This window comes from Cyclopterus lumpus, chromosome 1, assembly GCF_009769545.1.
Source record: "Cyclopterus lumpus isolate fCycLum1 chromosome 1, fCycLum1.pri, whole genome shotgun sequence".
Lineage (NCBI taxonomy): Eukaryota > Metazoa > Chordata > Actinopteri > Perciformes > Cyclopteridae > Cyclopterus > Cyclopterus lumpus.
Genome location: NC_046966.1, coordinates 2,845,377 through 2,871,645, shown reverse-complemented (window position 1 = coordinate 2,871,645; position 26,269 = coordinate 2,845,377). Strand labels below are relative to the sequence as shown.

The following is a 26,269-nucleotide window of genomic DNA, read 5'->3' as shown; positions in this document are numbered from 1 at the left end:
ATTTTCAAATGTTTAAAAAAAATATATATATTTAAAAAACGTAAATAAAAGGAAACAAAATGTAAGCCCATATTGCTGATCATATACTGTGTGTGTTTATATATTCTGAGTTTGATAGCAATTAAAATCTATTTCCATTTTCTATAAAAAAAATTGTTTACACTTTTATACACGTATGTGTATGTTTCTGCAGTTACTCATTTTTGGACTCCTGATGATCGTGGAGATGAAGGAACATGTAACAGTGTGGCTCTCTGATGTGGAGCTGTAAGGCACCATATGGCGTAATGCAGGTTGCATTCATCGCTGCCTTTGGTCTTTACAAGAAAAATACAGAATCTTAGCAGACTTGCTCTTTAAAAATGCTTAATACTAAATGTGTTTCAGGTGCACAGCTGTTATTACCCACCTCTGGCTGGCTGCTCGCCCCTGCCAGCACGGACACATACCTGACTAATCGTGTTTCGCCGTGAGCTTCTGATTCTCTCTCACTTCTGATCCTCTCTCACTTCTCCCTGAACTACTTGTACTTTTAAAGATGTCTGAGGGTTGGAAAATAACGATTATTATAACGATTACTTCATGCCGCTGATGTTGAGGTGACAGAAATCAATAGTTTGAAGGGTGAAATCAGGAATCCGTGGAAATAGAAGGAAAAAACACACACGATGCGGTGTTGTTATTGGATCGCATCAACAGACATCAAATATGTCACTAAAGAATTCATACTGCATACGTTTCATTCTCCATGGATTCAGACTTGATCTAACAGATATCACACCTCCATCCCAGGGTTTGGTTCCGTAGTTGCAGATAGTTTTTTTTGTTTTTTGATAATGACATTATATTTCATAAATGTTGATATGTGTGGAGTGACTTTTGTACAAGACTCCATGTGGACAATAAACAATATGTATGGGCCCTAAAAAGGAGCGTCACTCAAATCAACATTCAAACACTGTTGCTGATGATCTAGTAAAAAGAAAAGGGAAAGGAGTACATTTGCTAGTTGAAATGTGAATTTAACCAACATGTGTAGACACACATATGTACTAGACCCACCTGTCTAGTGACGGCCTAATCGTTGACGCTGACGCCGTGATTGGTTGTGCTTTAGATTACCGTAGAGATTGTATTGTTGTGGTTTTGGCGAGCAGACACAGATCCTTTTCTCAGAAACCCGTTGCGTCCAGCTTCGTTTACGCTGGCACATCCTGGTACTGTGGAAGATAACCATGAACGGAAAATGAATGGTTGACTGGTCCATGAGAGCACATGTGGGGGAACCAGTTCATACAGATAACCTGGCTCCCTGACACAGTGAAATCACAGTATGATCAGCCAGTGTGGGAAATGCAGTGACTCTTCCTGTTATATATATATATATATATATATATATATATATATATATATATATATATATATATATAAAGAGTTCTCCTGTTGTCAGAATAATGCCTGTTAATCCCAATGTTGTACTGTCGCCACACACACACACACACACACACACACAGCAGCTAAATGAGAGAAGTGGTATCTGCTGGTTGTCTAACGTCTAACTACAACAAGCACCACACTGGAGATGATTCCTGTGGCCTCCTGTGTACTTTGGTGTTGCAATTGTCACAAACAAAACGCTCACCGCTCATAATCAGATGCACAGATCAGGAGTCATGACCCCCGTCTACAGTTCCTCTAAAGGGATCGTATTGTCCACACTTCAAATGTTTTCACTTGTGTAGGACTCACAAAGCACTTAGTTTCAGTCTGTGGTTATGGGAAGAAAGAACAGTAACCATCAATGGAGTCGTGCAACACGCTCGCCGCCTGTATTCCAGTGTTTAAATCCTTGCGTTCAAAGAGCCCGGGGCTCTCCTGCCTGCACTGTCCAAACAGAGCCCGTCAGGGGCCCGTTCCACTTTGTCGGGACTTGTCGACTGAAGCTATGAGTCAGACACATGCGGGTCTCTGGCACTGCACAGGCGTATTCCTTCAGCTCCTGGAGTTGTTACATATATACACACATATATAAATGTATGTGCTGAAGAGGACACACTCTGCTGGGACGCATCGTTGGGGGTGAGGGATTCTTTCCGATCTAAAAGGTAAGAAAACTCATCACCGCTCTGTTTTGTAAAGTCGACTCAACCTGTGAGCTGCTATGCAATCATAAATAAGACTGAAGGTTGTCACCACTTCAAAGTAATAACATGAGTCATAGCAGCCATAACTGTCATGAATAACAGTAACAACTCTAATGACTTTAGCTTGTATGTCTCTTTAACTTGGAAAATGGCTTTTAAAGATTAGATAAGATCAGCTTTATTGATCCATAAAATACATGCAATAGCAAGGAATAATAAAAGGCACAATGCATTACAAAGTACATACACACATAATAACATATAGTGAGGAGGTTAGGAAGTTGCAGTGTATGATTAAATGCAAAAGTTGCAAAAACAACAACAACATCAAATGCACTTTAGTGAATGGAATTGTGTGTACAGTTATTGCTTTTAGAGTGTGTGTAAGGTAGAAAAAATCATGCAAAACCCAACAGACATAGAGCTCACTGTTGCTGGGGGCTTCACTCTGCTCTTTTCAAGCTCAATCACCCATCAAGCCAGATCAAGTTCATATTTCCATATTTTATATTATTTTCCTCGGGCAAATTATTGCCTTCAACAGACAACATGTGTTGACAACACAGAGCTCAACAATAAGGCAATAATGCCCGGGCAAGTAAAATGCTAGATCGGGCATGTAAATCTAAAAAGACATTGACCCCTCGCCAGGCCCCACCCCTCGTGTGCAGTCCATCCAATCACAGCGTGGCGCTCTGACCAGCAGCACCGGTGGTTTCAGGCTGGTTGGGTGGACCTGGAGCTCGTCGTGGTCCACGTTGTGCGACAGTGACACGCGTTGAAGGAGGTTGAATGGGATTCAGGTTTCTAGTGGCGCTAACGTTAGCCGAGTACGTTAGTGTTAGCGCTGCTATGCTACACGTCACTTTTTTAATGAATGCAACCATATTTATTTAGACAGTGTGGACCCCCATGGTATTTGTTCTTGAGCTGAGGATGGTAGTCGCTAAGGAGTGAGCAATTTGTTTGTCCCCTACATTTTTATATATAAAGACATGAACATAGTTATCAATGTATGGAGTGTTGCTTCTATTGGAAATGGGAAAAAAGAAGTTGGAGAGTAGCACGTGCTCAGTAGTGATCCTGAACGCAGGATTTGAGCTGAGTGTATATGTATGAGGCCGTTTGCCATAACTTTGAGAGCGGGTCAGTTTATTAAAAGGCACATACATTTTATGAAATACGCTGCTAGAGTGTCATAAATAAATACAATAGTATAAGGGCAAATAAAAATGTACTTTGGGCAAGTAGATTTCCTGACCTACTGGCGCTGAAGCCCGGGCCATGTGTCAAACTGGTTCACATTGACCACGTTTAACCGTTTGTTTTCCCACATGCTGTCAGTGTGAGAGCAACACAGCAAGTTGTTTTATGTTTATTAAACAATGCAAATATGATTTGGAAGCAAAATAAACTCATGGAGTTTACTGATCTCGTTCATGTTTTACAAAAACACGATGAGAAAATGAACAAAATGTCTCAATATTCCATGATAGTGTCTCTAAAGCAAGAATATGTAATGCTGTTGTGAATAGCAAGGACCCATGGTGGGATAATGCTGAATGCTAACATGTAGCATAACTGCAGACCAACCTCAGCTAACATTAGCTACTGGTCTGACCAGGCGGACCAAGACAATGTCTGTTAGTGCTTATGAATTTACCTTTTTATCCATAAGGGGGAAAATGTGTATTTCTACCCAGTGAGACAGATGTGACATGTGACACATTGAAACAGAACATTAGAGGTGAACAGTTCCAAAAGGGGTGGAAATCAAATCCTTCAAATCTAATTGGACAGCTACAAAAGTGGGCGGGCTTATAGTTCAGCACAACATGGAGCTCCAGACCACGCCTCCCTCACCTTGTTGTCAGATCAGGTGGAGGAGAAGTAGGAGGAGGAGGAGGAGGAGGAGAAGTAGGAGGAGAAGTAGGAGGAGGAGGAGGAGGAGGAGGAGGAGGGATGGTCTGTGTCCCTGCAGAGCGGCCAGTTCTCCCTCTCATTTGAATGAGAAGTTTGAAAAATACTAATAATCCAGTGTGCAGGATGAGTCATCAAACATTTGGAACCGTAACTTCTGTTTCACTGGACCGTCAAGAAAAAATGCTACAACCACATGCTGTGTATTATGTTTGCAACTCATCTCTACAGTATGAAGAAGTAACTCTGTCACCTAACTGCTGTTGGTCAGTGAACTGTACGCCTCGGCTCTATATACTGTATATTCCTCCGGCTATGAAAGCTCACCTGTCTCGGCTTACCTTCTGCAGCGCTGCGCCTTTCAGGTCCTTTTGGTTTAACTCAAAGCCACATTCATCAAGTGAGCACAGAGCTACGCCCTTCCTCTACAGCCCCGTACATCAGAGGCATGGTGGATTCTATAGAGGAGCATGGATACAAAGGAACCGAATATGACCACACAAAATGAAAGTGTGTGTGTGCGCGTGTGTGTGTGTGTGTGTGTGTGTGTGTGTGTAATGCCTCGGGGATTGGTAATCTTTTTTGTCATCTTTCACACAGTATTACAGTCGGATGGACGATCTAACGACAGCCACGACTGTCCGCTCTGCTGGAGGTGAGATCTCAAAAGGTGGTGGGTGGCCTTCACCTGCAGCTGCTTCAAACCAGCTAAAAGGAGCCGTGTCACGTCACGGCATTAGTTCGATGACGGCTTTTTAAAAGGTTGGCTCATTGGAATTACAAACAGAGGGGGATCTGTCTCTGACATGTCTGCTTCCACCTCAATACAACGAAGTGAGTCTACTGCCCTTCCTTTTGATCTGAGGAAGTTCAGAGGAGAACCAGCCTTCCAAAGGCCACATGCTAGAAACTCAAGTGAGGACATCAGTGTTCTTGTATGTGTGCGGAATAATTCAACCCTTCCTCACAAAGTGAAGCTACCCTGAAAGCTTTGAGAACCACTAACTAACCACAGCAAAGATACCTATTGGTTTACTAAGGCCAGAGAAAAAGTGGCACAAAGATCCCATGCACCATGTACAGTATATGTGATATGAATTCATAACAAAATGTAAGCAGCTCGTCTTTGCAGCATATTGACTCTCGGCTGGCTCCCAGGTCAGATTTGTTCCTGAAGCTGTGAAACTGATACTTCATTCTCTACTCCGCCGACATCATAATGACTTAGCGGTGCCATGAGGATACATCATACGCAAGCATATTGAGATTGTTTCCTTGCATAATGAACGGTAGATTGTGAAGTTAAATCTCAATTTATTTCACACTAACTGACTTCATTTTGTGATTACTATTCATCCCTCCCCGGGGAGGCTCCATTTACCCTCTGCAGCTGTTATTCATGACACACACACACACACACACACACACACACACACACACACACACACACACAGTGGAGAGCTGCAGGATGACGTTTGTCTGTAGTGCAACAGGATGTCATCATCACCGGTTTCCTCCACAAACAGCCAATGGGATTCTTAACAGAAAATAATCGGTGACGAACAAACGTCAATGATACTTACAGGTTTTGTAATCTTCGCAAATTAACTTTTACGGAAAAAGTTAAAAAGCAAACGTTGGGCTAAAAAAGGAACTCCACCGCGGTCACATGACCTCCCGTCTCCCCGAACTGAAGGAGGACTATGTTCTAGTGAGGACGTTTAGGCCTTTTATCTAAACACGCAAAAGCTTCTAAACTCACCCGAGTGGCGGTCACTGACCTCTAATCAAAAACACATTTACATATACATACATACACACATATAATATATATATATATATTTTGGGCTTGTTGGTTCTCCTCAGAGGGTTTGGGTGTCTATTTATATGTTTCTGGGTGGCAGGCAGCTGTATTCAGGGGGAAGCTTCAATAAAACCAACTGTATGCTGCTTTCCAAGCAACAAACAAAGTAAATGGAGAACAAAACTAAGCTAAAGGCAGAGTGAATATTGTTATTTAGCCAAAGTACAAGGGCAGATGAATGCTAGTGTATCTCTGTGTCTGCAGGACGGTTTCTCCATGCTAGCCATGTGGTATGCCAGTGTTGACAGCCTGTGTTGCTGCTCCCAGGTGGACAGAACATCCCCCAACGCAACTTTAAAGTACGTTGGGGGAGGCGAAGAATTACTGCCGTATGTTTCCCCTAGAGGGAGCTAGAGGCCCGTCAAGCCTCCAGAGAAGGATCTTTGCCCTGGGCAGCACCAGCATCTATGTTCTACAGGTGTCATAAATCCATCTCGTACAGATGGAAGGATTCCTGGAGCATGATGCATGTTCAGGCACACTACCAGGCAAAATAAGTGAGAATAGGTATTCATGTTATAGGTCATATATGATTTTTTTTTTCTTTGCCAGCGCAGTCTTGTACTTGAAACTGGATTCAGGCAATTAGTTATAAGCCATCGTCAGCACTTGCACGTGTCATCTGCGTATTGGATGAGAGGTCTGATATCTGCTCTTAAAGATGAGATGAAAAAGACCTTTTTGCAAAGAATGTGACAAATGATCAGAGCGGTGGTAAATCTCCTCCCCTCTCTTCATTCAGGGGATGTTTTTGTGAGTGCAGGAGCGTCAGGTGAGAGAACCGCATCAGGAGGCTCTAGCAGCACAGTTATGTTCACGTCCAGCAGCTCCTCTAGACCAGGAGGCCTCGGCATCTCAACTCTGGGAGCCTCCTCTGCTGTGTCCTCCGGTGGAGGGAGGTCAGCAGCCTCGGGGGGCTCAGGGGCAGTGTTCAGGGCCCACGGAGGAGGGTCCTCCAGCATGTCCTCCAGCATGTCCTCCAGCATGTCCTCTGGTGTCACGAGCGGAGGCAGAGAAGGAAAAGGGGATGGGGGTCTAGGTGCGGTGACGGGTTCAACGGTGACCAAGGCCAGCTATGGCCCGGGAGGATCTGGGGAAGCGAGGAGAGGATCGTCTTCCGCTGTCTCTCATTCACCTGCTCCGAAAGAGAGGAAGAGCATGAGCACCAGCATGGCAGCGGCTCTCTCAGATGTCTTTTACGGTTAGTCGTAGGTCAGAGGTCAAGTCATACACTTCAAATTGAAGGCTGATCTGATCGTTCCTTTGTCACCACGTTTCAGAGAGTTCAAGCACAAACTCCTCTCCAGAGTACAACAGGAAGGAGTACGGTAAGGGTTTTACCTGGATCTCAGATTTGATCTGGAATGAGCTCATACGTTCAAACTGTCTAGGATTTCCTATTTTCTTTTCTTTTCTTTTAGGCTCTTCAAGCGCAACTTCCAGTTGTGCGACCAGAGGGAGAACTCAGAGCAGAGGTAGGCTGGCAGCTGTGTCACAGTGCACGATCAATGCTTATCAAGACTGGTTTGACCTTTACTATACACGTTGTTATCAAAGCCGTGTTCAATGTACACGTGCTGTGCTTTGTGTAGAGAGTGAGATCAGAGCCCGGCTGCAGAGCGCCTCTCCCCCAGCGAGCTGTGAGTAGGACTCTTCCCAGCCATGCATATACAGATATGACCCCTAGAGAACGAGGTCACGATGCCGCAGTGTCAGTCAGTCTGACACGCTGAAGTGGAGACCGGGTGGTCCTCTGTCTGACGTTAAAGCTCTGCTGTGCAGGGTCGGAGCTGGACGACGTGAAGCGCCTGCTGAGAGGAAACCGCTCCGCCGGCACGGGCCCCACGCCGTCCTCTAACAACACGCTGCCCATCCCCAAGAAGGCCAGCGTGGACACCAGGGCCATGTCGGAGAGCTGCAGCGCAGGTTGGACACACACCCACACCCACGGGGCCTCCTCCACGGACCACCACATGGCGTAGTGATGAGCCATTGTTCAAAGGACACTTCCTGCTGCGTCCTCGGCTTTTGATTCTTTCTGTCTCCCCTGCTAGACCACTACGGCAGCATTTGGTCCGGAGGCGTGAGCAGTAGCTACAGTTACAACACCAACCCCAACAACCTGTCCTCCTCCTCCACCCTTCCCCCGTCAGGTCGGTCATGTATGACAAGCAAGAGCAGCAGCAATCTTGTGGCCAGAGGCGCTGTTGTATCTGTTGCATGGTCACGCCCCTGTTGGCTTTCAAAACTCGACCCATTAAACTCATTAAACAGTTTTGTGATTTAGGTCAACAGACCCTTTACAGCCAAAGGGACCACTTTGTAACCAGGCTGTATCAGTAGACTACAATACAGCACCCAGGATGGAGGTTCATGGGGTGGCCTTGTATCTCCACCTGTGTGAGATGTAGTTAGTTATTAAAGGTCAATGAGGCCTGAATCCGGGCTTTAGAGGTGCACTGTGCAGCAGCTAGCACTGACTGTTTAATAATAGATGCAGGGCAGAATGAAGACAATATCCACTGATATTAAAAACACAAATTAGAGAAATTACATTTCTGTGAGGGACACTGAGGGACTGTGAGGGACACTGAAGGACTGTGATGGACTGTGAGGGACTGTGAGGGACTGTGATTAGCTGTGAGGGACTGTGATGGACTGTGATTAGCTGTGAGGGACTGTGATGGACTGTGATTAGCTGTGATGGACTGTGATTAGCTGTGAGGGACTGTGATGGACTGGGATGGACTGTGATGGACTGTGATTAGCTGTGAGGGACTGTGAGGGACTGTGAGGGACACTGAGGGACTGTGAGGGACTGTGAGGGACTGTGATGGACTGTGATGGACACTGAGGGACTGTGAAGGACTGTGATGGACTGTGATGGACTGTGAGGGACACTGAGGGACTGTGAGGGACACTGAGGGACTGTGAAGGACTGTGATGGACTGTGATGGACTGTGAGGGACTGTGAGGGACTGTGAGGGACTGTGATGGACTGTGATGGACTGTGATGGACTGTGAGGGACTGTGAGGGACTGTGATGGACTGTGATGGACACTAAGGGACACTGAGGGACTGTGAGGGACACTGACTGTGATGGACTGTGAGGGACACTAAGGAATTGTGATGGATTGTGAGGGACACTAAGGGACTGTGATGGACTGTGAGGGACTGTGATGGACACTGAGGGACACTGAGGGAGTGAGAGGGACGTCTAACATGTTTTACTTTGTTTAGTTTAGTTTTGCTTTGCTTGGCCAACTGTGACAGATGGACACATAGGACTGTGCTCTGTTCTTTGATGTGCAGGCGTTCAGAACAACCTGACACTCAGCTCCTCCTCCATGAACGATGGACCATCTGCTGGCAGCACTGGTGATTCTCTTCCTGTCATGTCCTAACTTCACATCCTTCTCCGTTGGCAGCGACAGGAGCTAATGTGTGGTTTCTCTCTCCGTCTCAGGTCCTGTGTACGGTGTTCAGAATAACCTGGCCGGCACCGGTCCGATGGACCTCTCTCCAGCTGGAACCAACACACACATAGGTGAAGCAGTGACGTTAAGTACAGAGCGTATCCAAGCGTTATCCTACTGCAAACGCCTTTACCGCGTTGTGCTCAGATGGCCTTTTTGAGAATTGCCAATATTGAAGCCATCAGTTTCAATGTGGAAATATCAGCGTGAACGTAAAAAGAGGCTGTGTGGTTTCCTTTAGGAATCACGGTCTAAACCAGCGTGCTTGTCTCCTCACAGTTTACGGGGTGCAGAAAAACGTGCCTGGCACCGGGATGGGCACCACTACAGGTGAGCTGCACCGTGGCGTGGTGCAGAGGCGCACCGCGGTGAACACACATGTTCCCGTGCACCTCAACATCAGGACGATGTAGTTGTTCACAGCGGTTTCTAAACCGGTGGTCTGCGTCCCGCAGTGAGACCCAGCAGTGACGACGCCTCGGGCAGAGACTTTAAGTTTGTGCTGATAGAGAAGGACAACGTTGCCGCTAGGAAGGAGGCAGAGCGGCTGGTGATGACCAAAGACACGGGGAAGCAGTTCATGTCTGCTGCCCCTGCTCATGCTTCTGGTAATACTACATCCTACCAAGTACTCCTGCTTTGTACCACTAACACTGACATGCTGACCCCACTGCCTCGACTGCTTTCACTGTCTCTGACACTCTGAAGGCACCAAAGATGTGTTCTCTGTATGATCCGTGTTGTCCCCGTTCTGTCTTGTAGCTGCCTACTCTGGGAAGAGAGAGAAGCAGGGGCTGTCATCCAGCAGAGTGGAGGCAGGAACGGATGCTCAATGTACACCGATATATACAACTAAACGTCACGGGCTTTTACATTCATCACGTATGTCGTGTTTCTCGTTCGGTGTGTGATTTCTTTTTTTGCTCTTTCTTTTCTTTTTAAAGCTGCAACGCAAAAAGTTGCCACAAAAGACAAAGCCACCTATGCAGGTACTGGATATGGTCCTACTTTTCCCCTTCAACTATAATCTGTTGCATTCACAAAGGGTTACAGTCATATCCTGAACAGAAACTAGATTCACAGCAGAATTGATGAAATAGGTGTTCTGTCATGTGAACGATTTGCATGTGAATAAATGTCTGTAAAGTGTCGAAGAGGTAACCGTCTTTGTTTCTCAGAGATCGGTAAGGAAGAGTCCCCCTTCAGCTTCTGGTCCTGCTGCAGCTGGTGGAAGTGGCTGCTCGGCCTCCTGCTCAGCCTGCTCCTCCTCCTCGGCCTCCTCTTTGGACTCATCGCTTTGGGCAAGACATGCATCCTCCAGCAGCGTGTTATTTACTTTCCACAAGGGGGTCGCTTAGGGTCACCTTCTCTCTCTGGCCTCACAGGTGAGGAGGTGAAACGGCTAAAGAAGCGCGTTGACGCTCTGGAGGCCATCACCGGCACCGCGTCAGCCAGGTCCAGCCGACTGTCGGCCTCCTCCGGCATCAACATGGTCGACCCTCTGGACGCGTCATACATCGGCAGCAGCTCCTCCGGGTCCACCCTGACCCGCTCCGGCAACGGAATCAACCTGGGGGCTGCTGGGCCCGGGGGAGGTGCAGGGAGCGGACCGGGACAGGAGGGCGCTGCCCTGCAGAGAGCCGTGCAGCAGCTGGTCAGGGCGGAACTCCTCTCGGATGCTGTGAGAGGTGCGGAAATACAACACACGGACGAGTTATCGTCACATGAGCTCATGAATCCACACAATCGTCATCAGAACAACTTCCTCAACACTTAAATGTGATTGATCCTTGTTTCTGTTACCAGATACACTTGCATACTCAATAAAAGGACAGAGAGGAGATCCAGGACCTCAAGGCATGTCAGCACAAATCATTAAATCATTTGAAAGTTGATATTTTCTTGATATCCTATCTAAGGCTTGCGGTTTCTTTACAGGGGATCCAGGGCTGCTAGGACAAAAAGGCGAGGAACAGTGCTGCATATGTATTTCAAATGTTATGGGTATCAAACCTCAGCAGTGTGCGATAAACAGGAAGCTGTGTAACGGCTATGAATTGTTTTTTTGCAGGTGATAGCGGATTTCCTGGCCTGCCAGGTGAGATTGAGAACAAATGTGTCGTAGCTGTTTCCTTCCCACAGAGGTGGCAAACTCACTGCCGGTTCCTTCTGCCCCCGTTTATCTTATAGGACCCCCTGGGCAGATGGGACACCCAGGATTGGATGGACCGAGAGGACCAAAGGGAAGCGAAGGTAGAGATAAGTTCACGTCATCGCCTTTGTTCTTTGAGGTCACGCAGAGTAGGAAAAGTGAGAGTGAGTGAATCTCTCCTCCTTTTGTGACCAGGTGAACCAGGTTCTGGGGGACCCCCAGGTCAGAGGGGCCGTGACGGGCCGATGGGCCCCCGTGGAGAGGCTGGACCGCCAGGCTTTGGAGAGAAAGGAGACAAAGGTAGAAGATGTTTATGTTCCCTACGTTGAATCATGGAACGTTATTCATTGAGTCTGTTCAGTCTTTGACAGTGAAACCTGGTTTTGACAGGATCTCAAGGCGAGGCAGGACGTCCAGGTCCTGCTGGTGCTGCTGGTCCTGTGGGGCCGAAAGGTAAGGTCAAAGGTCATGGTGGAGTTATGGGCCAGATCTGATCAAATCTAAAAGACCACACCAGTGTTTTTGCATATTACAAATGACTTTGACTTCAATAAGTGAAGTGACTTTGTGAACAGAGGCCAAAGTCAGCTGCCACTATGATTTCCTTGTTTGATTTAGGAGCCATGGGAGAGCAGGGTACCTCAGGAAGCCTCGGTAAAGACTCGTGAATTACTTTTTTGGTCTGTTATTTCCTATTGATTGACAGTCACGTGTTAAATCTGTAACCATCTGTTTGCAGGGGCTCCAGGTCCAAAGGGTTTCCAGGGCGAAGCAGGAGCACCAGGAGATAACGGTTTGCCTTTTAGGGTTTATCTTCTTTTCACATTTCACACCAACAAAAAAACTAGAAAAGTAATGTGCTCTCTCAAAAAACAATCAGTGGTTCAAGTCAAAAATATTCACATTAACTGACTGTTGGTCCTTTTAGGCCTCTAACTCAAATATACGTTGATATTTAAGGTTGACCTGATGAAGAAACGGACATGTTGTTAGCCGTGCCTTTGAATTAAGGGAACTAACTATGTTTCATGTCTACTAGGTTACTCACAGTAGGGGCAACTCAGGAGTGACACAGTTAATACACTGCTTGACAATGGGGCTATTACAGATATAAATATTTCACCAGAATGTATTCAAAAATGGCCTCCGATATTAATAAACTGAGACATTTGTATAATTTAAATGTGAAACTTAATTAAAGATATCTAAAGTATTTCAAATTTTAAGACAAACAATAAATAGATAATGCTGACTCTGATAAGTTTTAATCATTAGAGGCCAAAAAACACTCAATTTAAAAATGGACATCATGACAATTTCAAACTAATAGTGTTCACAAAATGTTGGTCTGATTTCATGCTATGAGTTCCCTTTATTAGTCAAATGTGTTATTTCTGAAGAAAATAGTTAGAACAAATTAACATGAACTGTAATGTGAATATAGAATAACTCATGAACTAGAATAAAGAGTCCTGACAAAGTAAAACTATGAATATGGACAGAACAAATTATGGCGTGAAACTAAAGACTAAAATATAATGAAATGGTTAAGTTACTGTGTCTTAGCAGTATCAAGCAATGATATTATGTAAAGATATCTCGGCATGAGTGAGAGCTTCATTTTGAATGCAGGTGATCGAGGAACACCGGGGCTGACGGGAACCAAAGGAGAACCGGGAGAGAGGGGACCACGTGGGCCAGCAGGTGAGTTCTAGAATATAACGAACATATCAAGAACAACACGAAAGGAAGTTGTCATTACAGCAGTGAAAGCTGTTTATTGTTCTTTATCTCTATCAGAAATTAATATCTTAACGGTAACCTCAACAGGTTGTTACCTAACATTCTATATTTGTGTAATTTATTCTTTTGAAATATATGATGATAAATAACAGTCTTCTTTGAAGAAGTTATTATTGGTTAGAAAAAGGGTTTTATATCTTTACGTTTCTTGTTTTCATGGTTCAAGGTGAACCTGGACAACCAGGACCACAAGGACCTGCTGGACCAAAGGGATCTAAAGGAATTTCAGGTGAGGAATGAGCTTCACAAGAGTACTATGAACAAGATGTCTAGATTATAGAGGGATGTACCTCACCCCCCTGAGTTTGTTCTGTAGGAGTTGCCTGAGAAACATCCCAGAATATTGCGAGTTGTTGTTGAGGTAAAGATTGCTCTGTAATGCAGGTGACACGGGTTCGATGGGACTTCCTGGACTGAGGGGACAGCCTGGACTGGGAGATGTTGGTCCCCCAGGTAGGCTCCTGTCATGTCATCCATGTGTGTCTCAGATATTATCTGAGGGATTAACGGTAGTTTATTTTCAATACTTGACTGGAATGAACATGTTTCTTTTATGCAAAGCATTATGACAAGGTAATACAATTCCTGAAAGAGTGGATGGTAGGTTGGTAAAATGAAAAGTAGCTATGGTTTGGTGGAGCCACTGGTCGACCGCCCTCGTTAGATTCACCTCTAGCATGCCTAAAGAAAGCCTGCAGACACACTTTACTTCTAAACCATTCATTCAGTTGTGTAAATGGCAGTTCACTTTTCTTTCCAAATGCCTTGGTCAAACTATTGATACACGTCATGCTTGTACGTACTGTATAATGTATAAAGTTTGATCATTTAATCAAACATAACTGTCTCTCAGGGCAACCAGGATCACCTGGTAAAGTCATCGCTCCCAGTAAGAACCTCGACAAACCAACACTGGCTCCAGTTAGACATCAAAAACAAAGGCTAAAATGGAACTTGCTTTTGGTTTCTAGTTGGCTCCAATACTGTGGCCATCCCCGGACCTCCAGGGCCTGCTGGGCCTCCAGGTCCTGCTGGAACCCATGGTCTGTCTGGACCCATTGGCCCCGCTGGTGTCCCAGGACAACCTGGTAAATCCAAACTCTTGACCCAAAATGGACTAAGGGATGTGCGGATTGCTGATACATATTTAATAAACTGTGATGGTACATTTATATCATAACATAGGCCTTAAGGGAGAACAAGGAGAGAAAGGAGAAAAGGGACAGCCAGGAAAACCTGCTGAGTCTGGGAGTATCGTGAGGCCAGAAACTGGCAATGCTACCCAAACTGACAGTGAGTCTCTCTCTATTTCTATTATTCCTTACTTTGACTTCATTTGGTGGTGGTATCAAGAATAACAGTGTGGAAGGCAGTAATACACACATCTATTTTATGCTTTCAATCTAAACAGGACTTTCTTCAGCGGTTAGACTGCCCGGCCCACCTGGACCTCCAGGGCCTCCTGGAGCAGCTGGTGCGCAAGGCCCTCCTGGTATGTCAAAAGAAATGTTTAACATTTTCAGGGTATTCTAAAATAATTGTATTAAGTGCTTAGATCAAATGAATAATTATGCAAATATTGCTGTAACTCTGACTTAGGTGAAATTAAACAGGGACCTCCAGGACGCAGTGGTCCTGCAGGAGAGCCAGGTAAACAAGTAAAATAGATACCTAGATCATCGGCATGCAGGAGGATTTAAGTGTCAGAATAAAAAGTTGTATTTGTTCTGTTGTTCTAACAGGAGTTGGTTTACCTGGACCTCGAGGAGAGCCTGGCAGCTTTGTGCCGACCTCAGGTTGGTGAAAGAAATCTTATTTTAGACAAATGAATACAAAAAACTGTCATATTCAGCTTCAGCTGTCTTTAGTTGGCATCTTTCATGTGTTCTTCCCTGGTTTGCCCCTAGAAACCTTTTTTGCTGGACCACCAGGACCCCCCGGCCCAGCAGGTAGGTTTGACAAATCAGACAATCTGACAACAAAAGTCTCTTACAAAATAATCCAGGGGACTGTGTCTATAATGGATTCATGCATACAACATTATTCAGGTAAATGTGGCAGTTCTCGGGTCGACATGATTTCGGATTCTTCTTTAGAATTGTTGAGAACTTCTGCATCACAGAAATGTTCTTTAATCTTATCGTTCATTGTCCTTAGGCACCCAAGGACCCCAGGGGTACCAAGGTGAGAAGATTGGAAGCCATTGCATGCATCATGGTGTATAGACATGTCAACATTTTTAAAGAAACATATCTTAATGTAAGGATGATTGTTTCAGGTGAACCAGGTCAACCAGGTCTTCCAGGGAGTCCAGGGCAGCATGCTGTTGGTATGTGAACGACCTTTCGATAAGATAGATTTTTGATGGATACTATGGGGAGTCTTGCTTCATGTAATAATAACTCTGTGTTAGTATTTTCCAGAGCTTTCAGTTACATCTGGTAGCTTTCATCTTTAGTTGTCATGGAGGGATTTTGATGTTGTGTCAATGATGAACCTCCAAGCTCTTTTACCAGATGTTAAATCAGGCTTATGGTTTTCATGTCAGGTTTCCCAGGCCAGCCTGGACCCAGGGGGCCTGAGGGGCCACCAGGCCCAGAAGGACCACAAGGACCTAACGGTAAACTCAGCCCAATGTTCTGATTCTCTCTTGCAGACCTGTTGCATATCCTCTTCTTGTATTTGTGTGTTGTTATACAGGGAATTGTTAAACACAAACACTTCCTGTCTGTTCTGTTTGTCTCTCTTACTGCTGACGTGTTCCTTGCAGGTTATGCAGGAGTCCCTGTGTTCTCCAATGGTAAGGCATCCTGAATCTCATATCAACTCATGAATTGTTAATAATCTCCAACAATGCTGTGCGTTTAGAAGGTCTGCAGGGTTGTGAGCAACCAGCAGCAACAATGGTTGACCAATAACACACCTGTGAATCATGCAAACATTCTCCAAAAGATATATATTGTTATTAATTCATGGGGGAAAAGTGGATAGCATTAGGGGTGATCTATTGGCAGATATGGAATGGAATATTAATAACTATATTATAGTCACCTGAAACTACAAATCGGCGTGTTTCTGTTAGCTTATAATAATCTACTTATATCTACATATGGAGTATTTGCTTTGTTTGTATTCTGGGTTATTTTGGCATTTTGTTTGTTTTTAGGGTGCAGTTTGTTTTGTTTTGTTGTTGTTGTTGATGTTGTTGTGTGTTGGGCCTATCTTATATACCGATGATGTTCCTCTTCAATCCTCCGGTTCGTGACCTGGAAATTGATTTCTACTCTCCATCTTAAAGGAGGTCCTTATTCCTAAAATGCATGTTGAGGTTCGAGGAGTGAGGCAGCTTTCCATAGGGGCCATTAGCGAGGAAGTCTTTTCAGCACCCATGATGAATAAAAGGGGCGTGTCGCACAGCTGGAATCATTTCAAACCGGGGCAGTAACAGGTCCTTTGTGTTCATAAGTTGTAGTTCTCTAAGAAGATCCAACTTTCTGCCCTCCACAGTTTGTGTAGCTCCTCAAAAGGCTCTGTTCTAACCACATTCCTAAATGAATGAATAGACTACATCCCATTCAACTGCGATGACCCTGACATAAAATATATATGTGATATCTATACACCTCAACAATGAATCGTAACGTGTGAGATGTTCACAGTGAGAACTCCACGTGGTGGAGGGGGTTGCATGCCCCAGTGACCCTGGGATCTGTGTTGTTGAGGGCAACAGCTCCTGGTAGGGTCTCCGAAGGCAAAGTAGTCCCAGGGGGGAGGAGGGGGGGTGGGGGGACAGAGCAAGACCGATTCACTGATCCTCTGAGAATGGACGAGGAAAGAGTTGTCGCACGTCGCCCGGAACCATGTCTAAAGATGTAGACCATCTGGAAGTAGTTCACAGTGAGAGCAGGCAGGGCTCAACAATAGTGACCTATAGTGTCACCAATACCCTTTCACTTTCCAGGAAGCCACTTGACCAAGGCTTAATATATAGAGAATGAAGACCACTACCTCTATGGCCCACTACTCACCTCACAAACATGTTACAGCACTTTTGTTTATCAAAGGACAGCAATGCCTAGAAATGAAGGAGATTTTGATCCTTAAGGCTGCAGTGTTTTCAAGAAAAACTAAAGTTCCCCATCCCTTTTTAAATGCAGTAAATGCGACTCTTCTACGAGCAGACACTTTTTAATAATCATTATTCCACCAAAAGAGTACTCCAACGATTTATTGTAGCATTTTTATAATATTGTCTCACTTTTGATATTTCAATCTTTTTTCTACATGACATAGTTTGTGGTGTCGTTACAGGTGGCTCGTTCAGTCCTGGAGCCCCAGGCCTACCTGGACCACCTGGACCACCTGGAAGAGATGGAAGTGGATCTGGATCAGCGGAGGTGGGCCAGTACATAGCAGAGTACCTTCAGAGTAAGCTATGCATGTATTTACTTTGGTGCATGTACCGTCACATTGTCACATTGGGGGGCATCCGGCCTACTGGGCTGGAACTCCTGCTCCCTCATCTAGAAAATGAGTTTAGATTTGAGAGGAAGTAGACAGCAGGGTACAGCAGGTGTTTTCCAAAACTTCGGGGACAACGGCCCACAAACAAAAGAATCATACACAGGTGTCACTCATCATGTGATTTTTTTTTCAATTCAATTCAGTTTATTTTGTATAGCCCAATATCACAAATTACAAATTTGCCTCAGAGGGCTTTACAATCTGTACACATACGACATCCCTGTCCAAGGACCTCACATCGAATCAGGAAAAACTCCCCAAAAATAACCTTTCACAGGGAAAAAAGTGAAGAAACCTTCAGGAGAGCAACAGAGGAGGATCCCTCTCCCCGGATGGACGGATGCAATAGATGTCATGTGTACAGAATGAACAGCATTTACAAAGTTACATAAACACATTACATGAATATGACAATGTATGAATGGAACTCCAATCCATGAAACAGAAGGAGGTAGAGAGGAGGGGGGGGCGGGGCGCATTAGCAGGGCCAACGCGGGAGGCCGGTTCACCAGGCATCAGACACCTCCAGGTCCAATGGACCCTATGAGACGTGAAGTTAATAAGGTGCAATGGAGATATTTAAATTCATCCATAAGTAGAGAGAGAAGAGGAGATAGGTGCTCAGTGTATCCTAAAACATCCCCCAGCAGCCTATAAGCCTATAGCAGCATATCAAGGGGTTCGACCAGGGCAAACCTGATTCAGCCCTAACTATAAGCACTATCAAACAGGAAAGTCTTAAGTCTATTCTTGAATGAGGTGACTGTGTCTGCCTCCCGGACTGAAAGTGGAAGCTGGTTCCATAAAAGAGGGGCTTGATAACTGAAGGCTCTGGCTCCCATCCTACTTTTTAGGACTCTAGGAACCACAAGTAGCCCCGCATTTAGTGAGCGCAGCTCTCTAGTGGGGCAATATGGTACTACAAGCTCCTTAAGATATGATGGTGCATCACCAATCAAGGCTTTGTAGGTGAGGAGAAGAATTTTAAATGTGATTCTTGATTTTACAGGGAGCCAGTGCAGAGCAGCTAATACAGGAGTAATGTGATCTCTTTTCTTAGTTTGTGTGAGTACACGAGCTGCAGCATTCTGGATCAACTGGAGGGATTTAAGAGACTTATTAGAGCAGCCTGATAATAAGGAGTTGCCGTAATCTAGTCTGGAAGTAACAAACGCGTGAACCAGCTTTTCTGCATCTTTTTGAGACAAGATGTGCCTGATTTTTTAAATGTTACGTAGATGAAAAAATGCAATCCTTGAGATTTGCTTAACGTGGGAGTTAAAGGACAAGTCCCGGTCAAAGATAACGCCGAGATTCTTTACAGTGGTGTTGGATGCCAGGACAATGCCATCTACAGAAACCACATCACCAGATAATTGATCTCTGAGGTGTTCAGGGCCTAGTAAAATAACTTCAGTTTTGTCTGAGTTTAACATCAGGAAGTTGCAGGTCATCTATGTTTTTATGTCTTTAAGACATTCTTGAATTTTAGCGAGCTGGTTGGTCTCCTCTGGTTTGATCAATAGATACTCGTCTGCATAGCGATGAAAGTTTATGTAGTGTTTCCTGATAATATTGCCCAAAGGAAGCATATATAAGGTAAATAAAATTGGTCCAAGCACAGAACCTTGTGGAACTCCATGATTAACGTTGGTGGTCATTGAGGATTAATTGTTTACAAATACAAATTGAGATCGATCTGATAAATAGGATTTAAACCAACTTAGTGCGGTACCTGAAATGCCAATCGACTGATCCAGTCTCTGTAATAGGATGTCATGATCAATGGTGTCGAACGCAGCACTAAGGTCTAATAATACCAGTACGGAGATGAGTCCTTTATCTGATGCAATTAGGAGGTCATTTTTAATTTTCACCAGTGCTGTCTCTGTGCTGTGGTGGTTTCTAAATCCTGACTGAAACTCCTCAAATAAACTATTCTGATGTAGGAAGTCGCACAACTGATTTGCGACTACTTTCTCAAGGATCTTAGAGAGGAAGGGAAGGTTAGAGATCGGTCTGTAGTTAGCCAACACCTCTGGATTAAGAGTGGGCTTTTTCAGGAGAGGTTTAATTACAGCTACTTTGAAGGAATGTGGTACATGGCCTGTTAGCAAAGACACATTAACAATATCCAGCAGAGAGGTGCCAATTAAAGGCAACACGTCTTTAAGCAGCCTCGTTGGGATGGGGTCTAAGAGACTGGTAGACGGTTTAGAAGTAGAAACCGTTGAGGACAATTGGTCTAGGTTAATGGGAGAAAAGCTATCCAAATATACACCAGGGCATACAGCCGTTTCCAAGGCCACTCCTCTTGATGACAGATCGGCAGTAGTTGAGGGCAAGAGATCATCAATCTTGCCTCTAATAGTTAAAATCTTTTCATTGAAGAAGTTCATGAAGTCATTACTACTGAGGTCTATAGGAATACACGGCTCCACAGAGCTGTGACTCTCTGTCAGCCTGGCTACAGTGGTAAAGAGAACCCTGGCGTTGTTCTTATTTTTCTCTATTACTGATGAGTAATAGGCTGCTCTGGCATTGCGGAGAGCCTTTTTATATGTTTTAAGGCTGTCTCGCCAAACTAAGCGTGATTCTTCCAGATTGGTGGAACGCCATATGCTTTCGAGCTTTCGTGAAGTTTGCTTTAGGTCGCGGGTCTGAGGGTTATACCAGGGAGCAAACCTCCTTTGCCTCACTGTCTTTTTCTTCAGTGGGGCTATCGAGTCTAGTGTCATTCTCAGTGAGCCTGTAGCACTATCGACAATATGATCAATCTGGGACAGACTAAAGTTAGCACAGGAGTCCTCCGTCACATTGAGACGTGGTTTTGAATCAAATGCAGAAGGAATCGCTTCTATAAATTTAGCTACAGCACTGTCAGTTAGACATCTGGTGTAGAAACTTTTGACTAACGGTGTATACTCCGGCAGTATAAACTCAAAAGTTATGAGGTAATGGTCTGACAGAAGAGGGTTCTGTGGGAAGACCTCCAAATGCTCAATGTCAATGCCATATGTAAGAACAAGGTCGAGGGTGTGGCCAAAGCAGTGAGTGGGTTTCTGTACTCTCTGACAGAAGCCAACCGAGTCCAACAATGAGATAAATGCAGTACTAAGGCAATCATTATCAATATCCACATGAATATTAAAATCTCCTACAATAATAACCTTATCAGTTTTAAGGACTAAACTTGATAAAAACTCTGAAAATTCAGATATAAATTCTGAATATGGACCTGGTGGCCGGTACAGTATAACAAATAGAATTGGCTGTAATGTTTTCCAGGTTGGATGTGAAAGACTAAGAACAAGGCTTTCAAATGAGTTGTAGTTTAGTTTAGTTTTAGGATTTATTAATAGGCTTGAGTCAAAGATGGCTGCTACTCCACCTCCTCGGCCGGTGCCTCGAGGAATGTGAGTATTAATATGACTTGGAGGAGTTGATTTATTTAGGATGACATATTCTTCATGGCTCAGCCAGGTTTCGGTAAGACACAATAAATCAATGTGATTGTCTGATATTAAATCATTTACTAATACAGCTTTAGATGACAGAGATCTAATATTTAGGAGTCCACATTTAATGATCCTATTTTGTTGCACTGTTGCAGTAGTGATGTTAACCTGTATGAGGTTATTTTGTATGACTCCTCTTCTGGTTACTTTTGATTGAATTAATTTAAGTGGCCGTGGGACAGACAAAGTCTCTATAGAGTTAAGGTTAAGGGTGGGTAACTGCTCGAATGGAAGTGCATGTTAATATGTTGACAAAACATTTCCTCTCACTGGAAACATTTCAGAGCTTTCAGCCACATCTGGTAGTTTTCATCTTTAGTTGTCAAGGAGGGATTTTAAGAGTCAATGATGAACCATCAAGCTCTTTTACCAGATGTTAAATCAGTGTTTTGGTTTTCATGTCAGGTTTCCCAGGTCAGCCTGGACCCAGGGGGTCTCAGGGTCCACCGGGCCCAGAGGGCCCACAAGGACCCAAAGGTAAACTCAGCTCAATGTTCTGACCCGTTACAAATCCTCTTCTTTTATATGTGATACAAGATTGAGCCATTAAACACAAACAATCCCGGTCTGTTTTCCCGGAGTTTGTATTCTCCTTTATCAAGAAGTCAGCAAGCAAACGTGTGAAGTCGCTTTGTAGCAAGTCAGAGCAGCTCAAGTTGCAGATAAGCAGTCGTTAAGCTGAAGAACTGGAAGTGCAGTTCAAGATAAGACAGCTGGAGGCCGAGGCAGAGACCAGCACAGCAACAGAGCACACAATGACATGTTACTGTTCCTTACAGGCGACGCAGGAGCACCCAGGGCCTCCAATGGTAAGGCCATCCTAAATATCATATCAAATCATATTATGGAGAATGACGGCATGATTGACAGGTGTGATATTTGTCAAATATAAATTTGTTGGGATCTGCCAGGAGCGGATTTGGTTATTAGCAGGTTTAAAAATGTTATTATTTATATTAATACAATTATTAATATAAATAAGGATTATTAGCAAACTATTATTAACGGGGCACCAATAACCAAACTGTGCCTAAAATCTCAAGTACTATTCCCCATTCAGTGAGCAGTGAAGGTTTGAATCTATAACAACCAGCTATTACTACAACACATATGCACAGACAATTTTTTATAATCATATTTTTATTAAGTACCTCTGCACCGGCCTCAACAGTCGAATGGTACCGCTATTATTGTAGCAGTATTAATAATAGTAGGTATTTAATCTTTGATATTTAATCTTTTTTCTGACATAATTTGTGGTGTCGTACCAGGTGGATCGTTCAGTCCTGGAGCCCCAGGCCTACCTGGACCACCTGGACCACCTGGAAGAGATGGAAGTGGATCTGGATCAAGGGATGTGGGCCAGTACATAGCAGAGTACCTTCAGAGTAAGCTATGCATGTATTTACCTTGGTTCATGTACTGTTACTCTGTGATCGACTGAAGGAGACAACATTGTCTTGACACGCAGGAGGCGACATCAGGCAGTACCTGGCTGGACCTCCTGGTCCTCCCGGTCCACCAGGGGCCACAGGGACTGCAGGGGACAGGCTGGTGGATGATTTGGCCAATCAAGTTATCGCCTACATCCAGAGTATGACCAATTATGTAATAATGTGAATAAATGAATGATTACACAGGGTGTCTGTATGTGACACCTACAGCTTTTCTAACAGTAGTGCAAACCTTCTGTGACTTTCCCCCATTCAGGGTCAGGTAGAGGATATGATGGGACTCCTGGCCCTGCTGGCCCTCCAGGTCCACCTGGCACTATCTCTGTCAATGACGTTATCAACTTATTACAACGTAAGTCTCATTTGGTGGTGGTTAACGTCCCCAGATTACTTTCAGAATATGTGAATGGCACACCTGAAGTGTATTGGTTCGATACCCAGCTCTTAGAGCGTTGCGTGTGAGACTGTTTGTCAAATTGTGTCAATTATTTGTTTCCAGGAGAGGACGTGAGGAGATACGTTGGTGGTACTGCTGGACCCCCAGGACCTCCTGGAGCTCCAGGCCACGGCAGCTATGGATTCAACACTCAGGATGTGGCGGACCGTGTCCTTGCCCTCATGAATGGTGAGTGTTACAGGTGGACCTCCAGGTTACCATGAGAGAACATGCCTGTGATTGACCGTGGGTCCTGTCTGTCACCAGAGAGGGGGGTGGTTGGTGTCCCTGGACCACGTGGGCTTCCGGGGCCTCCTGGAAACGTGTTATCAAGTGAGAAAGACAATAAGAACACACACACCCAGTAAAATCACATAATTGGATGCAGGAGTATTCCTCAGCTAATGTTCAGTGTCAATGTCCTACTAGGTGGATACCAAGCAGTTCCTCAGAGGCTTCCTGGTTCCCCTGGTATCCCTGGCCCACAAGGTCCACCTGGCCCAGCCGGTCCACCAGGATTTGGGGCCGACATCAGCTCAGACATGCGTGACTACCTGCAAAGTGAGTCTGACTGAAGACATTAGCTTCGTCAGTTCATGAGGAGTTCATCTGACAAAATATACACATATACATGGTATAAAATGATCATGTGAGTTAGTTCAAGATACATTTTGTCTTCCTCAACATCTGTTCCATTGATCCAAAGGTGCTGCCCTCAGAGGCCTACCAGGCCCCCCTGGTCCCCCTGGACCCGAGGGCAGCCCTGGTCGAATCCACGGCCTGGTGACCCATGCGGAGCATGCCAACAGAGAGATGCTGAAAGCAGAACAACAATATTATCTCAAGAGTGAGTTTACTTGAAGCAAAAATGTGAATGTCAATTCATAAATCAGATTTATTGTCACATATGACCCAATAACTAAGTAATTGTTCTCGTATGTTGAATTATCTCCAGGTGACGGTGTGAGAGAAGCTATGTTTGGACTTCCTGGGACGCCAGGACCTCCTGGACCCCAAGGACACAAGGGAGAGCCAGGTGTACCTAGCGCCAGAGACTGGAACCTGGATACTGGAGACTACTCCAATATGGCTGTCAAAGTAACTGATTATATCAAATGTAGGTGAACTTGAGGAAGTTTAGGAACAGGACAAGTGTTTTCTCTCTGAACCGTGACCATTAATATATTACCAGTTTGGGGTGTTGAATTGCTTGGCCCCTGGAAGTGCTGATTGCAGCGTTATGGAGAAGCGCTCATTCCCCAGAAGAGTTTGGTTGTAAAGTCAGTGTGTCCAGTATCCAGCAGCAAAAGTGAACCGCTGTCAAAGGCCTTCTGTGGACAACATGCTGGACTCCGCAGTCTGCAGAGCCCTGAAGCTCCTCCCAATTCCTTTGGTTCCCAGCACACACAGGGCCATACCCACCATTGAGGACACAGAAGTACAGGACTCTGTATTTTCTGACTGAAACAAACAGGACTTTGGTGCATACAATATATTGTACAACACCAAATTACCAGCTGGCTCAACTCTGGCCAGTCTAGAGAGTGTAGGCTTCACTGTCTAAGAGCTGTTGCTATTGGGTTCATGCTTGTGCCCTGAACACGCCTCTTACATCTGCACATAGAACAGGCGTGAGGCCATAGTGCTGCTTGCTGTATTGTGAGGTATTACTTACCCTCCTCTGAACTGTACATACAGCCCACTTTCACGTGCATCACAGAGTTGTTTGTCTTTTGCAGCCCGCGGCCTTCTGCACGACATCGTGAGGGAACACAACAGTCGTGTTTTCCAAGGACCTCCGGGACCGCCTGGCCCCGCAGGTCCCCCTGGATACAGCCGGTGGTTTGGTTCCAATGGAAATGCCACCGATCTGCTGGGTTACATCAAATGTGCGCCTCTGTGCTATGATGCTACACATCTCAAATGCAAATGTACAATAAAGCACGAGTGGTAGAGGTACTGGTTGACTCTTCTTCTCCCCGTGTCTCCAGCTCACGGTCTGCTGCGTGACGTCGATCGGAACCACAATGAACGGGCCATCCAGGGCCCGCCGGGACCACCTGGCCCACCCGGTCACCCCGGAAACAGCCGACTGTTTGGTTCCCACGCAAATGTCACTGATTTAGTGGAATACATCAAAAGTAAAGACGTTACAAAGAAGAAGGATAAAGTAGCTCAGAGATGTGAGAATACGGGTTTCTGATAACTGAATGTGTCCTCTACAGCACATGGAGCCATTGTAGGGTTGCTGGGGAGACCAGGACACAAAGGGGACACGGGATACCCGGGGCCAAAAGGAGAGAGAGGTAGATTTAAAAAATCCTGTTGGAGTTTGGATTGAGAAATCAATTGGAATTGGGCTGAAAGTTAAGAATCCACTCTTTCATGGCTTCTTCTGCCATTCATCTGCCATGACAGTGTATCATAACTATTGGTTGCTAATGATCATGAAGTAATCGCCTCCGTCTGTGTGGACCCAGGTGAACGAGGTCGTCCTGGGCTAGAAGGACACATGGGACAGAAAGGCGACAGAGGTCAGTTGGCAGCTTGATTTCCCTGCAGGGCGAACTATAGCTTGACAAAGTAGATCCAAGGCCCACGTTAGCCGGATGAACTGATCTGCAGCTCCACAAAGACTGGGGGGTTTCACTGAGACCCAGTGGACGTCCACATGTTAGCCTGTTTAGAGTGCAGGAAGGGAGCCCTGCTGCTAGTTATGATGATGAGCCTCACTCGACGTTGAAGGTCACAATAATCCACGTGTGATGCGTTTCAGGAGACTTCAACCTGACGACCAACCGAAGGAGGGACGTCGGCACTTGAGTCACGCTACTGAACGATGGACCTCAAGAGACAATCCTGTTTTATATGGAGGTCGTATGGAGGTCGTGTGTAAAGAAAACCAGAGTTTATTAATACAAGCTGGTTTTTGATCCACTGCATCCTTCATTTTTTTTTGAGGGGGGGGGGGGGGGAGT

At 45.1% G+C, this 26,269-nt stretch overlaps 1 protein-coding gene across 1 annotated transcript; it reads left to right on the top strand.

The window, feature by feature from the left end:
• The first annotated feature begins 1,953 nt into the window (after positions 1–1,953).
• On the top strand, positions 1,954–26,243 carry LOC117738774 (collagen alpha-1(XVII) chain-like). The gene is made up of 54 exons (XM_034544893.1): positions 1,954–2,105; positions 4,665–4,719; positions 6,671–7,129; positions 7,209–7,256; positions 7,350–7,403; positions 7,521–7,568; positions 7,711–7,854; positions 7,983–8,081; positions 9,241–9,306; positions 9,395–9,475; positions 9,684–9,734; positions 9,860–10,012; positions 10,167–10,238; positions 10,349–10,393; positions 10,583–10,705; positions 10,790–11,092; positions 11,211–11,261; positions 11,343–11,369; positions 11,476–11,502; positions 11,595–11,657; positions 11,752–11,856; positions 11,947–12,009; positions 12,175–12,210; positions 12,296–12,349; positions 13,189–13,260; positions 13,526–13,588; positions 13,744–13,812; positions 14,213–14,248; positions 14,331–14,447; positions 14,545–14,652; positions 14,771–14,851; positions 14,959–15,009; positions 15,102–15,155; positions 15,267–15,308; positions 15,517–15,543; positions 15,638–15,688; positions 15,908–15,979; positions 16,130–16,159; positions 17,671–17,787; positions 21,807–21,878; positions 22,100–22,210; positions 22,673–22,789; positions 22,873–22,995; positions 23,112–23,207; positions 23,355–23,480; positions 23,559–23,624; positions 23,721–23,852; positions 23,998–24,138; positions 24,247–24,408; positions 25,031–25,180; positions 25,283–25,432; positions 25,517–25,597; positions 25,772–25,825; positions 26,068–26,243. Exons 2-54 carry the CDS (start codon positions 4,677–4,679, stop codon positions 26,112–26,114), a joined length of 4,833 nt encoding a protein of 1,610 aa, XP_034400784.1. The 5' UTR covers positions 1,954–2,105; positions 4,665–4,676; the 3' UTR covers positions 26,115–26,243.
• The last annotated feature ends 26 nt before the right edge of the window (positions 26,244–26,269 follow it).

Bases quoted from the DNA above. Each gene is read 5' to 3' on its own strand.
- LOC117738774 (XM_034544893.1), top strand. From the start codon at position 4,677: ATGGACGATCTAACGACAGCCACGACTGTCCGCTCTGCTGGAG. The intron at 12,010-12,174 runs GTAAGGTCAAAG...TGTTTGATTTAG, and splicing joins TGGTCCTGTGGGGCCGAAAG to GAGCCATGGGAGAGCAGGGT. The intron at 16,160-17,670 runs GTAAGGCATCCT...GTGTCGTTACAG, and splicing joins AGTCCCTGTGTTCTCCAATG to GTGGCTCGTTCAGTCCTGGA.